The following is a 22,657-nucleotide window of genomic DNA, read 5'->3' as shown; positions in this document are numbered from 1 at the left end:
CACCTGTCTGACTGTGTAAAATAATAATAATAATAATAATAATAATAATAATAATAATAATAATAATAATAGCAAGAGGTGCAGTTCCAAGTAATTATAGACCGATAACCTGCCTGCCAACCATGTCCAAATTATTAACTGGAATAATAGCAGATAAAGTGATGCAACACTTATTAACTAACAAACAGCTTCCAGTTGAACAGAAAGGAAATTGCCCAAACACCAGAGGCACAAAAGACCAGCTGCTGATTGACAAAATGATTTTTAGAAAACTGCAAGAGAAGAAAAACAAATCTAAGTGTTGCATGGATTGATACAAGAAAGCCTTCGATTCATTGCCTCACACATGGATACTACAATGTTTAGAAACAACTGGTGTCAGCAAAAACATTCAGATATTTATTTAAAAAACAATGAGCATGTGGAGTACACAGTTAACAATCAATGGCGAGACACTTGGACAGGTTAGCATTAGAAGAGGTATTTTCCAAGGGGACTCACTATCCCCTCTGTTGTTTGTAATCGCCATGACTCCACTTTCACAAATACCAAACAAAACAGGCCTCGGATACAAAACATCTAAAACATCAAGTAAAATAAACCATCTGCTGTACATGGACGATCTGAAGTTGTATGGAAAGTCCCAGTCAGAAATCAAATCACTGCTAAACACTGTCCGTATATTCAGTAGCTATATAGCAATGGAGTTTGGACTAGACAAGTGTGCTGCATTAATAATGAAAAGAGGAAAAATAACAAAAACAGAATGAATAGAACTGCCCAATGGAAGCAACATAAAGAACCTGGAAGAGAAAGAACGTTACAAATACTTGGGCATTCTCCAGGCTGATAACATCGCACACACTGAAGTTAAAAGAAAAATGGGAAGTGAATACGTCAGGAGAGTTAGAAAAATCCTCAAGTCCAAACTCAATGGCGGGAACACCATACAAGCCATAAACACCTGGGCTATACCTGTTATCAGATACACTGCAGGAATAATAGACTGGACCCAAGCAGAGCTAGATCGTACGACCAGGAAAATCATGACCATCAATCATGCTCTGCACCCCACTGTCCTATATAAAGGACAGTGAAGAAGATGCACTTAAAATGGTCAAGAATGAGAAACTATTCAACACCAATGAAACAAAGCAGGCCTATAAGAAAGAACAAGTCAAGAACCGAGCAGAAAAATGGAGAAATAAGCCCCTGCATGGTCAATATTTACACAATATAACTGGAAAATCAGACATCACCAAGACCTGGCAATGGCTTAAGAATGGCAACTTGAAGAAAGAAACAGAGGGTTTAATACTGGCTGCGCAAGAACAGGCACTAAGAACAAATGCAATAAGAGCAAAAGTCGAAAAATCCACAACAAACAGCAAGTGCCGCCTTTGTAAAGAAGCAGATGAAACAGTGGACCACCTAATCAGCTGTTGTAAAAAGATCGCACAGACTGACTACAAACAAAGGCATGACAAGGTAGCAGGGATGATACACTGGAACATCTGCAAAAAATACAAGCTACCTGTAGCCAAGAATTGGTGGGACCATAAAATTGAAAAAGTTGAAGAAAATGAAGATGTAAAAATATTATGGGACTTCCGACTACAAACAGACAAACATCTGCCACACAATACACCAGATATAACTGTAGTCGAGAAGAAAGAAAAACAAGTCAAAATAATTGACATAGCAATACCAGGGGATAGCAGAATAGAAGAAAAAGGAAGAGAAAAAATCACCAAATACAAAGATCTACAAATTGAAATTGAAAGGCTGTGGCAGAAAAAGACCAAAATAATCCCAGTGGTCATTGGCACCCTGGGTGCAGTTCCAAAAGACCTTGAAGAGCACCTCAACACCATAGGGGCCACAGAAATCACCATCAGCCAATTACAAAAACCAACTTTACTGGGAACAGCCTATATTTTGTGACGATATCTATAATAACCAACAGCATTGATGATAAAATTCAGCCATCCCAAGTCCTTGGGAAGGACTCGATGTCTGGATAAAACAAACCAGTCAATAATTCCTGTCTGACTGTGTAAACAAGAAATAATAATAATAATAATAATAATAATAATAATAATAATAATAATAATAATAATGGAAGGGGGGCTCTAAAGGCCTTTAGGTCCAGGCTCCAAAATTACCTAGGTGCAACTCTGCTTTCCAGCACTCTATGCAAACCTTCCAAGATGGTGGAGGGCTCCGTTTCCCTTAAAGCCCCACACCCTGGCACTGGGCAAAGCACAGCACAATGAGAATGGTCTTCTCTGCATGATGCCAGGGGACCATGCAAAAGCTTTGGCTGAAGCTTCAAGTTCAGACAGGCACAGTCAGGGAGCTGCACTTAAGGTTGATTAAGCCCATACCATTGATGCCTGGGCCTTACAATGAAGCACACTGGTCTAGGGCCTCACCATTGCTCCAGGCTGGGAAATGAGCACACACCCTGAAAGGCCAGCAATTGCAGGCTAGTTGTGTTTCAGGGAAGTTTGCCCCACCACTACTGACCTCCTCCTTGAAGATCCCTTGAAAAGCTTCCAAGGAGGCTGAAGGATTCCCCACATCACTGTTTGAAACTTCCTGCATTGGAGAAAGGCATGTAGAACTAACCCGGAGCTCCACATGTATACAGCTGAGCATCCGCCCCCTCCTCATCCCATTTGGCAGCTTAACCTCAGTTCTACACTCCCCCTTCGATGCAGCACTTAGGAACATGTTTACAGTCAGTCCAAACAGAATTTTATTTGTCAAGACCCAGGATTCAAATAGAAGTGAGGACTGGAAACAGATGGTTACAGAGAGAGGGAGGAGGAGGAGGAGGAGGAGGAGGAGGAGGAGGAGGAGAAGCCTCCATATTTTAGTATGTGCTTTTTAACACTGTCTTTGCCTAAGGTCCTCTTTCTCTTGCAAATCACCAGTTCAAGACAAACTGGAATGTCTTGGATGCAGAAATACAGATTCAGAGGCAGAAATGTGGATTTTGCAAGCCTTTCAGACAGAAGGTACTTTCCACCCCACCTAAACACCCCCAGTCATGGAAGAAGAAGAAAATCACTCTTGTACAATTTATATGGAAGTCTTGTGGACTCACTTCTCGGAACTAGAAGGTTTATTGTAGCTCAAGATAAGCCCACAGTCTCCAACCTGAGTTCTCAAAGCATACAAACTTTGGTTTAGAACAGCAGTTCTCAGCCTTGGGTCCCCAGATGTTGTTGGAGTACAACTCCCATCATCCCCTGTCAAAATGGAGATCTCAAGGCTGAGAACCCCTGGTTTAGGACTGTGCAACTGTGTAACCCACTTTCAGAACCTGTCTTATCTAATGCCAGTTTTCATTCCCCATAATAGCTATGAGTTACCAGCAACGGGTAGGAGACAGATATGCTGGTCCCTACACTACCACAGTGATGCTTTTAATGAGTTTTTTGTGGATAAAATATCTTGTATTTGGGCTGACTTAAGACTCAGATCCCACAATCATTGTGGAGTCTAATGCAGAGGTATCCAGCAACTCCTCTTAGATGGTTAGGCTGGATCACTTTCAGTTGGTGACTCCAGAGGATGTGGATAAGCTGCTCAGAACAGCGTGGTCTACCAGCGTGGTTCTCTTGACCCTTGTCTGGCATGGCTTATACTATCTGGCAGGGGGGCTGTTATATAAGGCCTGGTAGAGATAATAAATGCTTCTAATGATTGCCTTCTTAAGAGAGGAAGGTATCCTGTCCTCCCTCAGAGGGCAGGATACCTTCTTCTCTCAAGAAGGCAATTATTAGACCTCTTCTGAACAAGAAGCCTGCATTGGATCCCTCAGAGTTAAGCAAATATAGCCCTCGGTAGTGGAGCGAGGACGTCGGTGGCCTCTGTTCAGCCTGCCGTTGGCAGGCCCTACCCAGCCCCTGCGTCTGACATAAGATGCACAGTGTATGGCAATGTTAGCAAATGGGGCTACATGCCCCGTTTGCGAGTAAACTTTGGCCGGCACTACATTTGCAGTGTGGCCGGGAGCGCTTCTCCTCCCTGCTTGCAAAAGCAGAGAGCCATGTTCCAGCCAGGCTGGGAACCCAGTCTGGCTGAAGCTTCTCAAAAATGGAGCCGTGCAGCTTCGTGTGCTAATGTGGCCACACTCCCTGAATCTGACATCAGACACAGGGGGCACGGCTTGAGCACCAGGCACAGCCCCTGAGCATGGCAGCCTGGGTTCTTTGAGCCCCCCAGCGCAATGGTGGCTCCGCCTCTGGTAGGCCTGTCTCCAACCTTCCATGGTTGGGCAAGGTAATTGAGAGGGTGGTGGCCTCTAAGCTCCAGGCAGTCTTGGAGGAAATGGATTGTCTAGACCCATTTCAAACTGGCTTAGCTTTGGCTAAGGGGTGGAGAATGCCTTGGTTGGGAGTTGGTCCTTTTGGGTCTCTCAGCAGCTTTTGATACTGTCAACCATCATATCCTTCTGGACCATCTGAGAGGGTTGGGATTGGGAGTCACTGCTTTGCAGTGGTTCCACTCCTACCTCTTGGGCAGATTCCAGATGGTGTCTCTTGGAGACTCTTGTTCTTTCAAATGTGAACTTTTCTATGGCGTCCCCCAGGGTCCCACGCTGTCTCCAATGCTCTAACATCTACATGAAACCACTGGGAGAGATCATCAGGAGATCTGAACATCTTCAGGAGAAGGCATAACCTCCTTAAATGCCTGCCTGGAGGCAGTGAGGAGCTGGGATGAGGGATAATAAACTGAGACTGAATCCAAATAAGATGAAGGTACTTCTTGTATGGGGTCAGAACTCCGGAGACATTTTTCATCTGCCAGTTCTGGATGGGATCACACTTCCCCAGAAGGAACAGATAACAGTCTGGGAGTGCTTCTGGATCCAAACCTCAGGTTGAGGCAGTGGCCAGAAGTGCTTTTTATCAGATTCAGCTAATATGCCAGCTGCATCCACTTCTTGAGATAAATGACCTCAGAACAGTAGTAAATATTTATTATTATTATTTCTTTAACATATTTATATATCATTTGTTTTAATTTTTCATTTGTTTCAATTTGTTTTCTGTTGCTGCAAACCTCCCAGAGATGGAAGTTTGGGGCAGTGCACACATATAACAAACAAAACAATAAATAAAATAATAAATAATAAAAAGCATAAGCAACACTTTCAGCTAGGATTGCTCTCTTTTCTTGTGACTGACTCCTATGCTTTTAAGAGTTAAGCAACATGCAAAGGTTCAAACCAGCACAGATTTCCACAGTAGTAACTATCTCTATCAGGAAATGCTGCTTCCATTGACAGGATGTCATGCAGCCTGACCACATGAGAAGAAAAAAAGCTGGGGGAGAGAAGAAGAAGAAATCAGCAGCACCCATTTTTCTTTCTCCAGGAATTAGTTCATCCAATTGCCACCCTTTCCTTTGCACAAATGTACATTCAAACCCTGGCTCCACATGTTCTCAAGATTACTTGAAACCAGATGAGCCCATGTGCTCTAAATACCCTTTTATAAGGACACACTCAAGGTGTTTCAAGCACATCTGATGAATGGGCTGCATCCCCTTTTTTGTAAAGATATATGTCTTTTGTTCCAGATTAATTGGATGAGAGAGTTCTCACCATCACTAGGAAAGCATTTATTTACAATCCCCACTCAAACCTTTGTATTGCTTGTTGGAGGATCTGAAAAAGTCCACCTCTATCATTTGACAACCCTGAATGTAAGAATAAGCCATTTATCACAGCAGGGAAAGAGATATTACCAGCACTAAGAGATCTGGTTAAATAATCATAGGAACATAGGAAGCTGCCTTTGAATGAGTCAGACCATTGGTCCATCTAGCTCAGTACCCAGTATTGTCTCCACAGTAACTGGCAGGGGCTCTCCAAGATTTCAGGCAGGAATCTCGTAGTCCCACCTGGAGATGATACCAAGGATTGAACCTGGGACCTTCTGCATGCAAGGATGCAGATGCAATTCCACTGAGCTATGGCTCCATCCCCTTAGTGGCTGGGGATGATGGGAGTTGAACAGGGGTGTAGCAAGGTTGGAGTGGGCCCAGAGAAAAGATTTTAAAATGCCCCCCCCCCACTGAAGCTCAGCTCATGAAGTAAAGAAATCTTAAATGAGACTGAACAGTGGTAACAAGACGCATAGTAAAATTATATATTTAATAATTGTAAATTGTGGACTCACAAGTAGTCTCCCATCCAAATACAAACCAAGGTAGAATCTGCTTGGCAAAGGGGCAATTCATGCTTGCTACTACAAGGCCAGCGCTCTTCCTCTAGCCTGAGGTCTGAAGGTTGTTTCCAGACACCTGGGAAGGGAATACACCCATATGCCCTATTTTATTTAACCGATCTGCAATTAGCCAAATGTGTCCAAGAACAACTAGTCTGGACTGAATGGTCTTGGAAACACGCCTGCCGCCCTCCAACCATCCTTTCCCCTTTAATGCAGTGGCTCCGTGGGGTGGGCCCCACTGGAGGGCACAGGTTTTCAAGCAGGGAGGGGCATAGGGAGCTGAGGATGAAGTCCTGCTGATGGCTACCCCCTCCCCAAGCCATGCCCCATGCATCTGTCACGGGGGGGGGGCTGTTTAGATCCTCTCCCATCCTCCCCAGGAAGCACTGCATTGAAAGGCTGGCTGGCTGGGCTTCCCCCTCACAACCCAGACAGCCTTTCAATGAAACACTGGCTGGAGAGGAGAAGGGTCCCAGCTCACGCTCCCAGCGAGTGAGCCCTTCATTTGCCATCTGGGTGTGGGAGGGGGCAAGGGGGTGCCCTGGCTGAGGGTGAGGAGGTGCCTTGGTACCCCCCAGACCCTGGCGGCCAAGGGTCGGTTATCCCCCCCTTGCTCCACTGTCCCCCACACCCCTAGTTTCAAGGAAGATAGGATCGTAACACAAGAGGAGCCAAATCTGGAGGGGGGGTTGAATATGTCCTGCCAGAGGGACCCTCCCCACTAGATGGACAGGTGCAATTGTCCTAATTCCAACATGATGCCAGAAGAAGAGAAGCCCTGTTCACATGTTATGTTCAAAACTTGGACAACCTGTGTGCAGGTGTACATGGGTACAAATCTGTGCACAGGTACAGCTATTCACATGTTATGTTGATCACAGGTACAGCAGTACACTTCCTATCTGCATTCTGCATTTTCCGGGTCTGTACCCAGATTTGCCTTCAAAATTAATGCAGGTAGAGTCATCCACACACAAAAATATGTATGCTTGTACAGACATATATTACATCGCAGGTGCAACGTAATGTCTGAACACGGCTAGGAAGAGGTGCTACTCTTCTAATGAGAGTATGGCTCCATATGGCTTTTGGTGGGGGAAGAAGAGAGAGACAGTCCTGGCCTGTTCCTGTTCTAATGCCAGCACTGAAATAGCATCCCAGATCACACATCATCTAGAGCAGGCTTCTGTACATGAGAATCTCACATTTACCTCTGGAACTGATTACGGGGGGGGGGGGGGAGGTAGTATATGTTCTGAAATGACAGCCCAGTTCTTAAAAAGTTTGAGAAACAGGGCTTCAATTCTCCAGTGGTTCCAAGGTTCTGAATGGGACAGAGTGTAAATAAGTCCACTCTGTACCCCTGCCCACCAACTACCCCTCCTTTCCAGGGCATCCTCTCCACCGATGCACACACACACACCCTTTTCTTTCTTCCAGATGTCACCCTTGGAAGATCAGAACTGAGGGCTTTGTTGCGAGTTGGGATTCCCCAGAGCTGCTGATCCCAGAACCACCGTTCCAGGGCTGGAGGGAGTAATAACAAGATTGCATCTGAACATACACAGAGTGCACTTCTCTAATGCAAGCACAAATCCCTGGCTAGCTGCAGATTTGGGAAGGGCAGGCTTCCACATGACTGGGGTGCAAATTCCACTCAGTATGGGGGGCAAATGCCACGCTGGCTTTGCTCCCGACAGCTTTCACTGGAGATCTTAGCCACTGCCGAACCTGGCTGAGCTCGCATGCAGCCTGTCTCAGGGCAGAGACACTCTGCAGCACCCGCTTTTCCTTACCCCTCCCGCCAGGGCGCAGTGTCCTGCAGCTGCCTACTGGAAGGCCACCAGACAACACAGAAGGGATGCACGGCACAACACAGAAGGCACACACTTTACCTACTTGACTGCAGCTGCAGCTCTGGAGATGTCAGGCAGCCCGGCAGCCCCAGCTCCTGTCCTGCTCCCAAGTGGGTCACCACTAGCTCCAGTTGGAGGAACCCCAGCCAGCAGTTCCCAGGCCGGCCTCTGCCCACTCGGAGCAGGCTGCTGCCTGGGCTTTGGAGAGGACTGGAGCAGCTCCCCCCTCCCCTTCCACGGGCTTCCTAACTCAAGCCAGATTTGCTTCAGGCAGAGCCGGCTGCTGCGGAGTCTCCCAGCCCCAGCCGGGCCCTTCTTAAAGGCACAGGCCCTAAAACTGGCAGGCAAAGGCAGCCGCACTGGACGATGGGCTTCGGCCCTGCTCCAAGAGCCCAGGCAGGCTGGGGAAGGGCTGCCGAGCTGGGGCAGAGCCTCTGTCTTGCATGCAGAAGGCGGAGGTCCCAGATCTGAACCTCAGCAGCACCTCCAGGGAGGGGCTGGGAAAGACGCCGGCCTGAAGAGCTGCTGCCATAGACAGTGCTGGGGGGCGCGTGGTGTGGACCCAGCATCTGACTCAGTCGACGGCAGCGATTTCCCTGCCAGAAAATCTGCACTTAGTCCAGGGATGGGGCTGGAGCTCTGTGGTACAGCATCTGCTTTGCATGCAGCGGGGCCCAAGTTCAAACTTCAGACACTCCGGCCTCAAGCCGCAAGGAGCTGCTGCCAGTCCGTGCAGGCAATACTGAGCTGAAGGTAGCAAGGGTCTGACTCAGTCGGCGGCAGCTTCCTATGCTGGAGATGAGGCCATAGCTCAGTAGTAGAGCCCTTCCTTGCCACGCAGGAGGTAGGGCTGGGAAAGAAAGACTCCCGCCTGAAATCTTGGAGAAGCTGCTGCCCAGGGGCGTAACAAGGCCGGAGTGGGCCCAGAGACAAAATTTTAAAATGGGCCCCTCGCTGATACATACACACACACACACACTTCACATGTGACTTGCCTCGGGGGGGGCCTCGAGGCGTGGGGGCCCTCAGGCAGCCACATCCCCTTGCCTAATAGTAGTTACGCCCCTGCCACTGCCGGTCAGAGAAGGCAGCCATGAGTCAAATGGACCAAGGCTGGCAGAGGCCTGTGTGCGGCGGCCACCATGGCCCCCTGGCCCTGCCCCTAGGTCTGACGTCAGACGCGCCCCGATAGCAACGCCCCTGCATCTGACGTCAGACGCGGGTGCGTGGTCTCCCAAAGGGGGTGGTGGTGGCCCCATTTGGAAAGGAGAGTGGCCTGCGCTGAGTCCGGCAGTGTGGGCCGGAGCAACTCTCCCTGCCTTAAAGGCCGATGCAGCGCGGGCCGATTCCGGCTTCAAACCAGGCTGCACAGCCTCGTTTGGGACCGAAATAACGGCCCCGTGTCTGATGTCAGACCCGGGGTGGGGGGCATGTCTGGGGCCGCGCTCACGGCGCCTGACTGGAGGGTGGCCCGGGTTCTTTGAACCCTTTCGCCCAGTGGTGGCTCTGCCCTTGGGACCAATGGCCGGACTCGGTAGAAGGCACCTTCCTATGTAATCATTGCTCCGTCTCCAAATGCACAGGGGAAGAAAGCAGAAGAGGGCCTGGGGCTAATCCCTGGAGCCGTGGAATATAAATGTAGGCTGCAGGCCACACCTACCCCACACAAGCCCTGTCCAAACTATTGCCAGCCCTTCTTTATTGGCCCTCCTCGTGTGCTTTTTGACAGGCAGAAATTTAGCAGGTGAGGCCTTTTCCCAGCACCAAGCTGTAGTGAAGCGGAAATCTTCACTGACTTAAAAGCTGCAGGACTGGAAACAATTTTTTTAAAAAAAGAAAAAGTTGGCAGCACTATTGCATGAGCGTTCCAGTCCTCTTCCTAAGCAAGGCCTGCCTTGGTTTGCATTTGGATGGGAGACTACATGTGAGTGCTTTAAGCTATTTCCCTTAGGGGTTGGGGCTTTAGATCACCGGTAGAGCATGTGTCCCAGGTTCAAATCCCTGGCAGCATTTTCAGGTAGGGCTGGGAAAGACTCCTGCCTGGAACTTTGGAGAGCTGCTGCCAGTTGGTGTAGCCAAGACTAAGCTAGACAGAGCAATGGCCTGAATAAGGCAGCTTCCTAGAATGTCCCCCTAGCCCTCCAGATATTTCTGGGCTGCTGCAACTCACACGTGCCTTCTCTGCTGCCACCCGGAGGCTTTGGAATGCGCTCCCTGGTGAAGGAAGAGCTTCCCCATCCCTGGCAGTTTTTAAGACGTTGCTTAAAACACACAGAAATTCACCCAGATTCGATTTTAATGTGATTTTAAAATCACATTAAAAGGATTTAATTGTTTAATTGTAAAATGTTTGTTTTATCATGCTGTATTTATTAAGTTTTATTTATCGTAAACCACCCAGAGAGATGGAAGTTTGGGGTGGTATGGACATACACGAAATGAATGAATAAAATCAATCAACAAACTCCCATCACCCCGCCCGCGCCCCCCCAGCCTCAGTCATGGATGAAACAGCAACTAAAGAGACTTGATACTGCCATACTGCAAGCGTGAAAACACAAATTCAGACATTTCAGTCTCCCTTTCTAATTGGCACACACAGCTAACCTCTTGTAAGGAACTCTGCCTTGACATACATCTTTTCTGGCCTTTTGGCTCTGGTTCTTCCTCCCAACTTGAGACTCCCCCCCCCCCCGTCCCGCTATTCTATTCTCCTCCTTCAGGATTTCCTGCTATGGCTTGTAACCCTCCTCCATCGGAGAGGAAGTTGCCCAAAAGCTTCCCTTGGGGAAGGAAAGGGACCAAGCCACCACTCAAGTGCTGTGTGGCCAAGGATTGATTCTGGATATGCTTTGCATATGCTGACGAGATGAGAGCCAGACAAGTGCAACGCCTCTCAAACCCCAGACATCGTTCCCCTCCCCTCCACATGTATATATACACCCACCAGCCAGAAAGGCAGAATCCCAGTCCCACAAACACACTTTAGCTCTGAGCCCAGACGCAAAACACACAACAGACAGACAGAGCACTTAGCTGCAAAGTTATCGTGCTGTTCTCTGAACTGGCAGGCCCTGGGTTCCAATCCTGATGTCCCCTGCATAACCTTGCAGATGATATGAGAAGACATGGTGCTGTGCACCGTAAATGAGCACTCCTTTTGCCTTCTTGGCACTCCCACATAAAAGGGCATGCAAATCTTCTAGAATTGATTGCATCTGCTCTCAAGGCACTTCGCAGCATGGCAAAGAAGAATGCAGATCTCTGCCCTGCAGAGCTTACAATTGCAGACACAGAAGAGGCTATAACAAGAGAAGAGGAAAGGCGAGGTGGATCTAGGCAGAAATCAGTGGCGTAGGGAGGACACAGGCGGCACGTGTTCTCATGGGCAGCTCCTAAGGTGGCGGCAGTACGCTCTGACCTTGCTGGTGGCACAAGTTCCTGGGACCCATGTGCCCTATTATACTTTGGCCCTGGCAGAAATCTTGCCCTGTGCCTCTCTTCCAGAGTAGCAGACAAGAAGGCAGAGTAAGCCCTGCACTGTAAGCCCTGAGGAGCTTACAATGCAACATTTGTCACAGACAAGCGTGGGAAAAGATGGAGGTAAATCTGGGCAGAGGTCTTGCACTGCCCATCTAGGGCTGCAAAGCTGACTGAAGGGCAGCAGATGTTAATATATATAACTCTCTATATAACTATATATAACTCTCTCTCTCTCTCTCTCTCTCTCTCTCTCTCTCTCTCTCTCTCTCTATATATATATATGAGAGAATGAATATGATGTTAATATAAGGTATATAATACAAGCATTTATAAATGTTTCAGATGGCAAGAACCATCTTAAAAGAGAGGCATTCCCCTTTCTCACATAAAGAAAGAATACCGTGGCACTTTCCAGCTTAGCTGCTCAACAGCAGCAAAATGCTTTCATTCAGGCAAATTGCATTCAAAACGTAAACAGCAGGGGGAGCAGTCTCGCGGAAACTAACTACCCGGGAAAAAAACAGCAACCTTTTTATGCCGGATACATGATGTCATAGCAATATATAATAGTGATTAAATTTGAAACAATGCACACTTCCAAGATCCCGCACGAACAATGCTGTGACTCCGTTGCAAGGTGTAATCTGAAAAGCGCCCTCTTCTAGGAAGATCATGCACAGCATATCTGTTTGGCTTATGGCCGGCCCGTAAATAAAATTATTCTGATTCTGATGATGCACAGCATATAAAAATGAAGCACCCATTTTGCTTTAGAACTACTGCTTTTGTGCACATGCAACTGTATGCACATGGAATTAATCAACTCATACTCAAATGATTAACCAACGTTGGTTTCTAAATTGAGAGAGAGCCCTCTCTCTTTCCAGCCATGGTCTCTTCCTTCTGTAATGAATGTATGTGTTCTTACACTTATTCAGTCATTGGCAGAACTTTGTTCATCTCTTCTGCGACTTGTGTGAAGAGAAACCAACAATTCTGTGATGAGAAGGAAGATGCATGATTGCATGGGAAATGCATGCAAGTCTAGCAGCAAGGAACAAAAGGAGTTTGATTGTTGCAGCCTCTATATAGCACAAGACAGCAGTGCTTCCGTTTTCTCTCTCCACACACTTCACCTTACCATGTTCGGATCAGAGAAGAGGGCCAAAAATCATTCTGCTTTATTTTTCATTATGAAATCCACTTTCAGCTTCTCTGCCTAGGCAACCAACCATAAATGAACCCTCCCCTCCAAGGTGGGGTCAGGGGCTCTGTCCTAAACTATACAAATTTTCCAGAGCATACATGCAAGAATTCACAGCTGCAGAAACCCACCCGAGATAAAGCAATCACAACAAGAGAACAAGTTAACAAGATAAAAACAATAATAAACGTTAAATAAGAACAACCTGAGAATAAAACAAACACAGCTATGTCCTAAAAAGAGAGCTGGGGAGGGGGGGGCACTCATTCGCCTGGATATAAAGGGCAGTCTTCACTTAGCCAGGAGCAAGTTCTACATCCTGGGGGCAAGCACCAAGAAGGCCTTGTCCTACATGCTCAACCTCAGTAGATGTCTGCATGCGGAACAGAGCCCTGTCAGTCACTGATCTAGTCAGGTAGGTCGATTCAGCTTGGAGCAGGTGGACCCTACGGTACCTGTTTAGGGCTTTAAAAGCAATAACCACCAACTTGGGGATTATAATTCAGAGGCAGCCCCTCTGGGATGCAAAACCATCTGCATTTTACACAGTGTAAACCTGAACAGTGAAAAAAGTTTTTAACTCTTATCCCCTAACCCTAAACTCTAACCCATAGGGCATGGGCCCCCAGTGCTCAGCTCAGAGCTCCAGATGTGATCAGGCACCTCCCTCCTCTCTGACCTATTCCAGAAAGGAAGTGCAGCCATGGAGGAACCTGCACAGACTCCCTTGGCTCTCTGCTGCTTCCAACTTAATAGATCCTATATTATAATATTAAGAGTCTTTAAAAAGCATACCTAATTATTCTTGGCAGGGTGTGGAGGAATGACGGCATTTGATTATCAGAAGTGGGGGCTGAGTGGATCCAGGCCCCAGATGTTTTCAGGACCTAGCAGCACCCCTGACCCTACACATGAGGAAGTCCGACTGGCTTCTTGGTGACCCACCTCTTAGTCCAGGACTTCACAACTGCAGCCCTCCGGTGCTGTTGGGTTACAACCTCCATCATCCCCTGCCACCGTGGCCAATAGCCAGGGATGATGAAAGCTGGAGTTCAACATCTGCAGAGGGTCCAAGCTGTGCAGTCCTGCTTAGTCAACGGGTTTTGACTGTAGTCCCCATTCCTCAAAAGCAGCCCCAACATGGTTCACTTCTCCCAGGCAGCATCTCTTCTGGCAGTGAGATTAGCTCCTCTCTCATTGTCAAGGTTTCCATTACACACACACACACACACACACACACACACACACACACACACACACCACTTCTGCTCCCTTGCTTCTCTCCATGTGGACGTCACTGTGTCCAGCACCACAGACCCCTTCATGCTTTGCGTTTGCTTGGGGCTAGAGGGTGAGAACCATTCATGGATGAATCCCCTCTCTCGTCCTCAAATTTCCAGTCATCTTCCACAATGGTAAAACATCCCCACTGCATTCTCTCCCACCCACTCCCATCCTCACGTCCCCCACGACAATAAAATTCATCCGGAATCAGAAAACTCCTCTCCACCCATGCTCTTGTTTAGTACACTCGAAAGAATGGAAGAACATAAGAACAGCATTTACTGAATCAGACCAGAAGTCCATCTAGTTCAATATTCCAGGTGCTCTCAAACTAAGCACCCCCCCCAGATGATGCTGGACTATAACTCCCAACATCCATCGTGGGAGAGGAGAGCTGGTCTTGTGGTAGCAAGCGTGACTTGTCCTCATAGCTAAGCAGGATCTACCCTGGTTGCATCTGAATGGGAGACTTGATGCGTGAGCACTGCAAGATATTCCCCTCAGGGGATGGAGCCGCTCTGAGAAGAGCAGAAGGTTTCAAGTTCCCTCCCTGGCAGCATCTCCAAGACAGGGCTGAGAGAGATTCCTGCCTGCAACCTTGGAGAAGCCACTGCCAGTCTATGAAGACAATACTGAGCTATATAGACCAATGGTCTGACTCAGTATATGGCAGTTTCCTATGTTCCTATGTGGGGGTGATGGGAGTTGTAGTCCAATATCATCTGGGCACACCACTTTGTGAAGTCCTGCATTAAGCAACTAGGTTAGCAACTAGGCACCACCAGGCCCAATGCACCCTCCCTTAGTCATATTGCTTGGCCCATACTTAGCTGCCAGTTTCTGACTTCCCTCCTCCCCAACACCTTTCCATGAACACACATTTTTGAGCAGGGAAGCGAGAAAGAAGGATAGCAAAAGAGGAACAGGATGGCAGGTCTAAAAGCAGCCCTCGATCATGTTGGAGGGGTGGGGGTTAGGGGGTTTCCTCCAACTCTCACACAACCCCTCCCAAAATCTGTCCCCTGCAGAGACCATCTATCAAAAGAAGACCAACTACCATATTTACCTGAATCCGATTAGGTTTCCCCCCAAGTTCTTCTATGTTAGAAATTGGGTGGTCAGAGTCCTAAATTCAGAGTCCTCTCCCTTTGGAGTAAATACAGGTATAACCTGCATTTCACTTCTATATTTTAAGGGGGTCGTCAAATTCAGAGTCTTCTATTTGGGTAAATATGGTACTTTTATGTACATCCTGTGGGAATGGTATTGCAGGATTTGCAGTGCTTGCACCCTTTAAAAAGTGGGAGGTAAAGGTCATTCTGGAGCACTTCTTACCCCACTGCCCCCCAGAGTGTTAACTCCAGTTTCTGCTGGGACAGGCAAGGTGGTGCAGAACCTCTGGCTGAGAGACCATTTGATGCTGGAGTCAGACAAGATACTTCTCTTGCAGCGCCACCTGCAGGCATTTAGGACAAATTGCAGCTTCAAATCCCTTCCCACCCAGTTTCTCAAGACACCATCGGGGAGAACCGTTTTGGAAGCGAGGCTTAGGGGAGGCCCTTTCATGAGGTGCGATGACACAGTCTCCACGGATGCCAGCAGGATGGTGAGATGTCCTCCACCCCTGCCATCAGAGCTGCTCTTCGGGACCGATCTGGCCCTCGCAAGCTTTGCAAGGAGCAGGAGGGGAGAAGAAGAGGCTGCTGGCCACCTTCCCTCCTCCACGCCCTCCCAAAGCTTGCAAGGGGGCTGGGGCTGGCCCCCCCAGGGGTGTGGGGCCAGGCAATTTGGCACCTTGATTCAGGCACCTCCATACCTTGAGGGTGAGTAGAGTCACATCCCTAACAAGCAATACAATAACATACTTCCCAAGGCCTTAGTAGTGGTGGCTTATGCTGTGTTCACTGAAGTCTCCAAAGAGTGGGTATTATTTATCAGAAAGGGGTGTCTGCAGAAATACTGGCACCTAGGGTTGAGTGCTTCTGAGCATACACAGAAGCACTCTCCTTTCCCCAAGGAGAAAGAAGAGCCTAACATGATCTGAAGCTTCACCAATGCACCCTACGAAATTGTGCCAGCTGTCCCCATGATTAATAAGGGGTGCCCTTGAAGGACACAGACAGAGCTAGATTTAGATCCAGTCGATGTTTAGGTCTCTCTCTCGTCTACTAGGGCATGGCCATTACCAGAGCAAAAAGAGACAAGCCACTGCAATATATTATGGTTCTTCACCCTGACACAATCCAGCGCCTCCACGTTTGCACTCACAACACACAGCTATCGCAGTCCACACATGTGGACCAAAGCACATATGCAGCCCCTACCACCAAGTGATGCTTTAATGAAGAGGTGTGCATTAGGATAACACATTCATAGAATCAGAATGTTAGGATGGGAAGGCACCTTGGAGGGCTTCCAGTTCATCTCCGGCATGCTCAGTCCAGGAAACGGCTACACCATCCCTGACTGATGGCCAGCCTCTGTTATAAAACTGTCAGCTCACTACTTCATGAAGCAGGCTGTTCCACTGCCAAACAGCTCTTACGGTTAGGGAGTTAGGCAAGGCTTTATATTGACCCCATTGCTATTTAATCTTTATATTAACTCCCTTGCTCCCCATGTGAATAAATTAGAGCATCATCCTCCCAAATTAGTGAACAAGCACCTTTCAGCCCTTCTGTACACAGATGGCTCTGTTATTCTCTCACGAACTCAAGTAGGCTGAAGAAGAGCCTTGCACTTGCTAGATGCCTCCTGTAAGATGAATTCTTTAGAAATCAATTGTAGTAAAACAAAGATAATGGTATTAAACTGTTTGATGCCAAGGTCCGTGCACAATTATTGTAAGGAGTACAGCTGGGTATGTATGCTAGTTTTAATAGAGGCAGTTCAATCTAATTTTCTAAAAAAAAAATTTCAGGTACCCAGCTTTGCACCTAGAGCAGTTCTTCGGCTCGAAGCAGAGATGATTAAACTGGGGGCTAGGGCTTGGATTTCTATCTTTGGATATTGGCTCGGATATTTAACCCTATTGGTTTAACCCTATTAGTATTACAAGATTCATATCAGTCAAGATGGGAGAAAAGAGTGGAGGAGAGACTATGCTATTATGGTTCCCCCCCCCCTTGCAGTTATTACAACCTTAAGATAAGATACTGCCAGAGTCAAGCGAAGAGAAAGAATCTTTGATATGGAGCGACAGATTGATCAGGGCGCTATTCCAACTGATGTTTTGCTGGGAAGTCAGAACATGAGATATTGTTAGAGGTTGTTGATTTTTACCCACAACAGGTAAAACAGCAGAGCACTAAGGAATGAGCACACACTCCAGTTACAGAGTAGGAAGCAGAGGATGGTTTGGATATTGCCGCTATTTAGAGAAAAGACATGGAGATCCTTGTATGACAAAACACTAAACATTTATTGGTTAAATACACTTAGAGAGGAAAGACCTATCTCTAATCTAAAGGACTACGTAGTGGATAGGTAAGGAGAGAGAGAGAGAGAGAGAGAGAGAGAGAGAGAGAGAGAGAGAGAGAGAGAGAGAGAGAGAGAGAGATGTTTCCATCTGTTCTCTAGGAGGAAAGGAAGGATTGTGACTAAGCACAGGAAGTGCTGCAGAGTCCGTTCAGGGGTCATAGAGTAGGGACAGATAGGGAGATCCTGACTCACTGCCTCTACTCCCAATGCCCCTAGTGGTCATTAGGACCGTGGGTGCAAAAGGCCGATGCACTGGAAGTTCTTCTCCAACAGATATTCCCCTGCAAATCACCTGTCCCAGCTTACTGTCCCTAAACCTTGAGCCCTGACTCCAGCTCGCTGTAATGCCATGCGTAGGGCAATCTTAGAAGGAAGATATCATTATATTCCTTTTGAAGAACGTGTTTGCCCTTGTGGTACAGGGGAGGTTGAAACTACATATTCTGTACTGTCAACTTTACAGAGACATTAGGCTTAAGTTTATTTCTCCAGAACTCATTTCATATCCAGGACTCGCTGATAGTGCCTACCTAAATTTCCTTTTAGCAGATCAAAATGAAGCTAGGTTATATAAGGTTGCCAGGTTCTGTTATGTTGCTAGTAGGATTCGATTCGAAGTGACAAACAATCAATAGATAGATTGTCACCTGTGATCTTGATACTGTACATTGCTATTATAGTTAGCTGGCCATTTAAAATTGTATTATCTTGTTAGCTTAGTTTATTATTATTGCTCTCTGTATGTATTTAAATGCTTTTACTTATTTCCTGGTCAATGATCGTCATAAAGATTGCCTGACTGACCGAGTTCTTCCTCACGCCTAGCCTCAATCTGCTTCCTTGTCATTTCCACGCACTGGCTCCGGTCCCAGCCTCAAGAGCAGCCGAGAACCCTCCTCCTTTCAAGTGCACGCTTACAATAATGGGTTGGCTGAATTTTCTCCCCAGCCTCCCATATTCCAGTTCAGACAACTGAGGAGAAAGTTAACATTTGGATTGGACCAATACAATGCAGAAACCCAAACATAGCTTTGATTAATGAATACTGAGAATAAAGACTTGTTTGTGCTAGGCAGTGCTTTTGTGAGGCTTTGGGGCATGGGGCTATATGCCATTGACTGCGGTGACACATTCCAGAGGGGTGGATCTAACAGTTAGCCTGTTAGGGTAAGCACAAAAGAGGGTCTTGTGGCCCCTGACAGACTAACAAATTTATGGTGGCAGAAGCATTCAGAGCTCACGTAACGTGAAAGCATTCAGAGAAGCTGAATGCTTCAGAGAAGGCAGAAGCATTCAGAGCTCACGTCACCAGTTGGTTTGCATGTTGGTTTCAGACAGAAGCGGGGGGAATGCGATTACAATGTGAGGCCAGGCATCCCAGGCAATGCCATGTCCAAGGCATCCAGTAGGTGGCAGCAGAGGCTTATGGCCAGCAGCGGGAGGGACCGGGACTTCGCTCACCCTCACTTGGAACAAATATTTCCATATTATTTAGTCGTTCATTCTAACTTTTGCTGACTTGAATCCATTTATGCTCTGCCTTTCTCAGTATAAGATGACAACTCAAACACCTAAATAAAAGAAATAAAAGCCACACACCCTTAACAAGGGAGATCCAATGATCAGTAAGAGGACATAGACACATACATAACACAGACTCCCATGTAGAGGCTTGCCGCCACTCCTGTGCCTTTAACAGCTGCACAAGAGGCCAAAATCCAGCAGGGGCAGCTTTCCAGGGGCACAATGACCTGCAAGGCTTCCCCTGTTGAATTACTGCCTCTTGTGTAGTGATTAAAAGGCACAGGCACCCTGTCAGAAGAAAAAGTGGCAATACACATGTGTGCGCATACACACACACACACACACACACACACACACACACACACACACACACTGTACCGTCACCACAAAGGCTGCCAAGATGCTCCTTGCCTGCCAGCATCCCCGCGGAAAACTTCTTCCCCTGCTAGATCCGCCTAGGAGGCAGCTGCCACCCCTGGCTGCCATGGGCCAGTGTCCATTCCATTGGGACCCTGCTTCAGCCTCGTCCCAGCTCCCTACGGGGTGTATCTTCAGCAAAGATCGCTGTTCCGGTCTGTGCGATGAGACCCCCCAGAGGGAGGGACCTCTGCATACCAGGCGTGCAGTGCACAAACTCCCCTGCACAAAGGGGTGGTGGCGGGGGCCAACTCTCCAGGGAAGTACACTCAGCTCATTCAGCGAGGCAGAATTCAGGGGAACGTTCCCGGCAGCTTCCACGCCCCACACTGAAGCCACACTTTGTGCCCTGTGTGTGTGTGTGTGTGTGTGCAGCCCTCGCCGGCTGCCTGGTGCCCTGCCAAGGGGCGCACTGTACTTGGTACTTTGGGGAAACGTTGCCAGGAACCGTGCGGGGGTGGAGGAGTGGGGTGGGAAGGCCTAGAAAGAGAGCAAGTCTCACTGGATCCTGCTGTGATGGGCCTGAATTGAGCCCTTCTCCTTTCCATGCCTGGGCTTTGCCTTCAGGGAGGACATGGGGCTGGGAGCCCATCTTGGAGGGCATCAAACAGAGGCTTGATTCTAGCAGAAGCTCTTAGAGCACAGTGTGGATTGAAATATCTAGAAGACAAACATTTCATTAGGGACTGTGAGAATCCCTAATGATATTGTGCTGGGGTTGAATAGGGATAAATGCTCTCTCTCCCTCCTAAATATAAGAGAATCGCTGATTTGAAAAGTGTCTTTTTGCACAGTTAGCGGTGGGGGAAGGGGAGGGAGGTGAAATGAAATTCCTACCAACGGTGTTGGATTTTTGATGGCCCATTCACATGTGCAGGTCGTCACTTAACATTTGCACTCATCAAGGGATGAATATGCATGTGCAAAACAGATGTTCGCTTCCCAGCGGACATCCCAGTTCCTGTTTCCGCTCAGTTCAAGGGAACTTTTTGCCATGAGTCCTACACAGTTGGGATTGGCTCCCAGCCCAGGACACTGGGAGGCTACGAGGCTCCCAAATAGACCCTGCCTGGTTATACTGCATCTGTAGCCTGTCCCAAACCAAGGGCCCTTGTGTAAACCCTTGACATGCACCATGGATGGCACAAGTCCACTACATGCAAGATAGGAATGTAAAGAGAGAGACCACCCATTAGAAGGGATTTGCAGAAGGGATTTCTGGCAGGGCCCTCAGCTCTTGGCACAGACTATTTCTGCATCAAATGATGCAAACTTTTCTGTTTCATAGCTCTTTCTTTTTTCTTTGGCAGCCGAGTTGAATCCCTTCCCCAACCACCTTCCTTTCATATTATCAGAATATTTTAAAAAGTGAAGGGAAAGTGGATTTTTCTTACTTTTCCAATCAGCAACAGGGGAACTTGTGAGTACACCTGTATAATTCTAATCTGCTGGCACTTCTTCAGGATTAAAACATACAGGGGAATTACTGTAGTAGCAATAAAGCAAAAAGAATATATATGGATATGTTCTGTAGAATGGATATTTTAGCTTCAAATACATCAGGCAAGATTCTCAGATGAATGGATTCTCAAATGAAAGAAGAACGTTTGGAATTCATTTTCACAAAAACTGGGGTTTCTTCCTTTTCCCCACTTTTGCTTTTCAAGATTACCACCAAAAAGATTTTGGTTTTTAAGCCCTACATTGGAGCTCTATTCAGATGTTCTGTTCAACGTGCGTACAATCTGTGTACAATGTCCACAAATACAGATCTGCATGTGTGTTCAGTTATTCACAGGTTATATTCAACACGTGTTGAATGCTGTACACTTCCTATCTGCACCCTGCATTTGAGGGGGCCTGTTCACTTTTTTGAGGGGGCCCAAGTTCACTTTTTAAACGAATGCACGTACAGTCATTCACACAAAATAATGTACATGTGCACAGACACCTGAATGCCTGCACAGAATAATCTCTGAACAGGGCAAAAGCAGGGATAGGCAACCTTTGGCACTCCAGTTGTTGCTAAACTACAACTTCCATCATCCCCAGCCACAACACATTGTTGATGAGGATGATGGGAGTTGTTGCAGCTGGAATGCCAAAGGCTGCCTACTTCTAACTGAAGTAGCACTAAAATTGCGGAACAGATGGGATAAAGAAGGATTTCAGTCATGTCACACAGACCTCACCCACCAGGGGACTCAGATGAGTGCACCAGCTTGGCAGGTTTACCTGTGTTTCATGGCATCCATCCCTGGCAAAAGCAGGTACTGATGAGATACCCAAGTTTCATGACGGTGGCATAGGCATCCGGAGAGAGGAGCAAGGGGGCAACTTGGATTGAGCCAGTCTCACTGAATTCATAGGAACATAGGAAACTGCCTTCACACCAATGGTCCATCTAGTTCAGTATTGTCTACCCAGACTGGCAGAGGCTTCTCCAAGATTGCAGGTCAGAGTTTTTCTCAGTCCTGTCTTGGAGATGCCAAGGAGGGAACCTGGAACCTTCTGCATGGAAGCATGCAGATGAACTTCCCAGAGCAGCCCCATCCCCTCAGGGATGGGCAGATGCTGCAATCCTATATGCACGTACTTGGGAGTAAGCCCCATTTAATCTTACAGTGCTCACATGGAGTCTCCCATTCAAATGCAAACCAGGATGGATCCTGCTTAGCAAAGGGGGCATTTCATGCTTGCCACCACAAGATCAGCTCTCAGTGAATTCAACGGGGCTTACTCCGAAGTATGTGCATATAGGATTGCAGCCTTTGCCCAACCCCATGGGAAAAGGTCATCTGGATACCCATGGAGGATAGCTGATGAAGGAGCTCCTTGTGCAGTTATACCTTACTTTTCAGCCACCCACTCCGGTCAGGAAGAAGAAAAGAATGTGGGGAAAGAGGGAGCCAAGGAAGTTGGCGGGAGGGGGGGAGGTGCCAAGCCAAGCCACAAAGGAATGTAGCAAGCTACCTTATCCTGAGTCAGAGCATTGGAAACCACTTCGCTCAGTACTGTCCACTTTGACTGCCAGCGGCTCTCCAAGGTTTCAGGCAGGAATCTCTCCCAGCCCTACCTGGAGATGCTGCCAGGGATTGAACTTGGGACCTTCTGCATACCAAGCAGCTGCTCAAGCACTGAGTTATGGCCTCATAAGA

The 22,657-nt window shown here is 47.6% G+C and overlaps 1 protein-coding gene across 2 annotated transcripts in view; it reads right to left on the bottom strand.

The window, feature by feature from the left end:
* The window catches only part of NHSL2 (NHS like 2), a 123,440-nt gene extending 103,841 nt beyond the window's left edge, over positions 1 to 19,599 (bottom strand). The window contains exon 1 of one of the 2 annotated variants that reach the window (XM_053273443.1): positions 19,461 to 19,599. In XM_053273443.1, coding sequence (XP_053129418.1) covers positions 19,461 to 19,503 — 43 coding nt within the window. In that variant the 5' untranslated portion in view covers positions 19,504 to 19,599. Of the gene's footprint in view, positions 1 to 8,146; positions 8,201 to 19,460 lie in introns of those variants that run through there. The other variant, XM_053273445.1, reaches the window with a different exon arrangement.
* Positions 19,600 to 22,657: the final 3,058 nt, after the last annotated feature.

Source organism: Hemicordylus capensis, chromosome 11 (assembly GCF_027244095.1).
Source record: "Hemicordylus capensis ecotype Gifberg chromosome 11, rHemCap1.1.pri, whole genome shotgun sequence".
In the NCBI taxonomy this organism is placed as follows: Eukaryota; Metazoa; Chordata; class Lepidosauria; order Squamata; family Cordylidae; genus Hemicordylus; species Hemicordylus capensis.
Note: the sequence above shows the minus strand (reverse complement) of the source record. Positions and strands in the feature narration are given on the sequence as shown.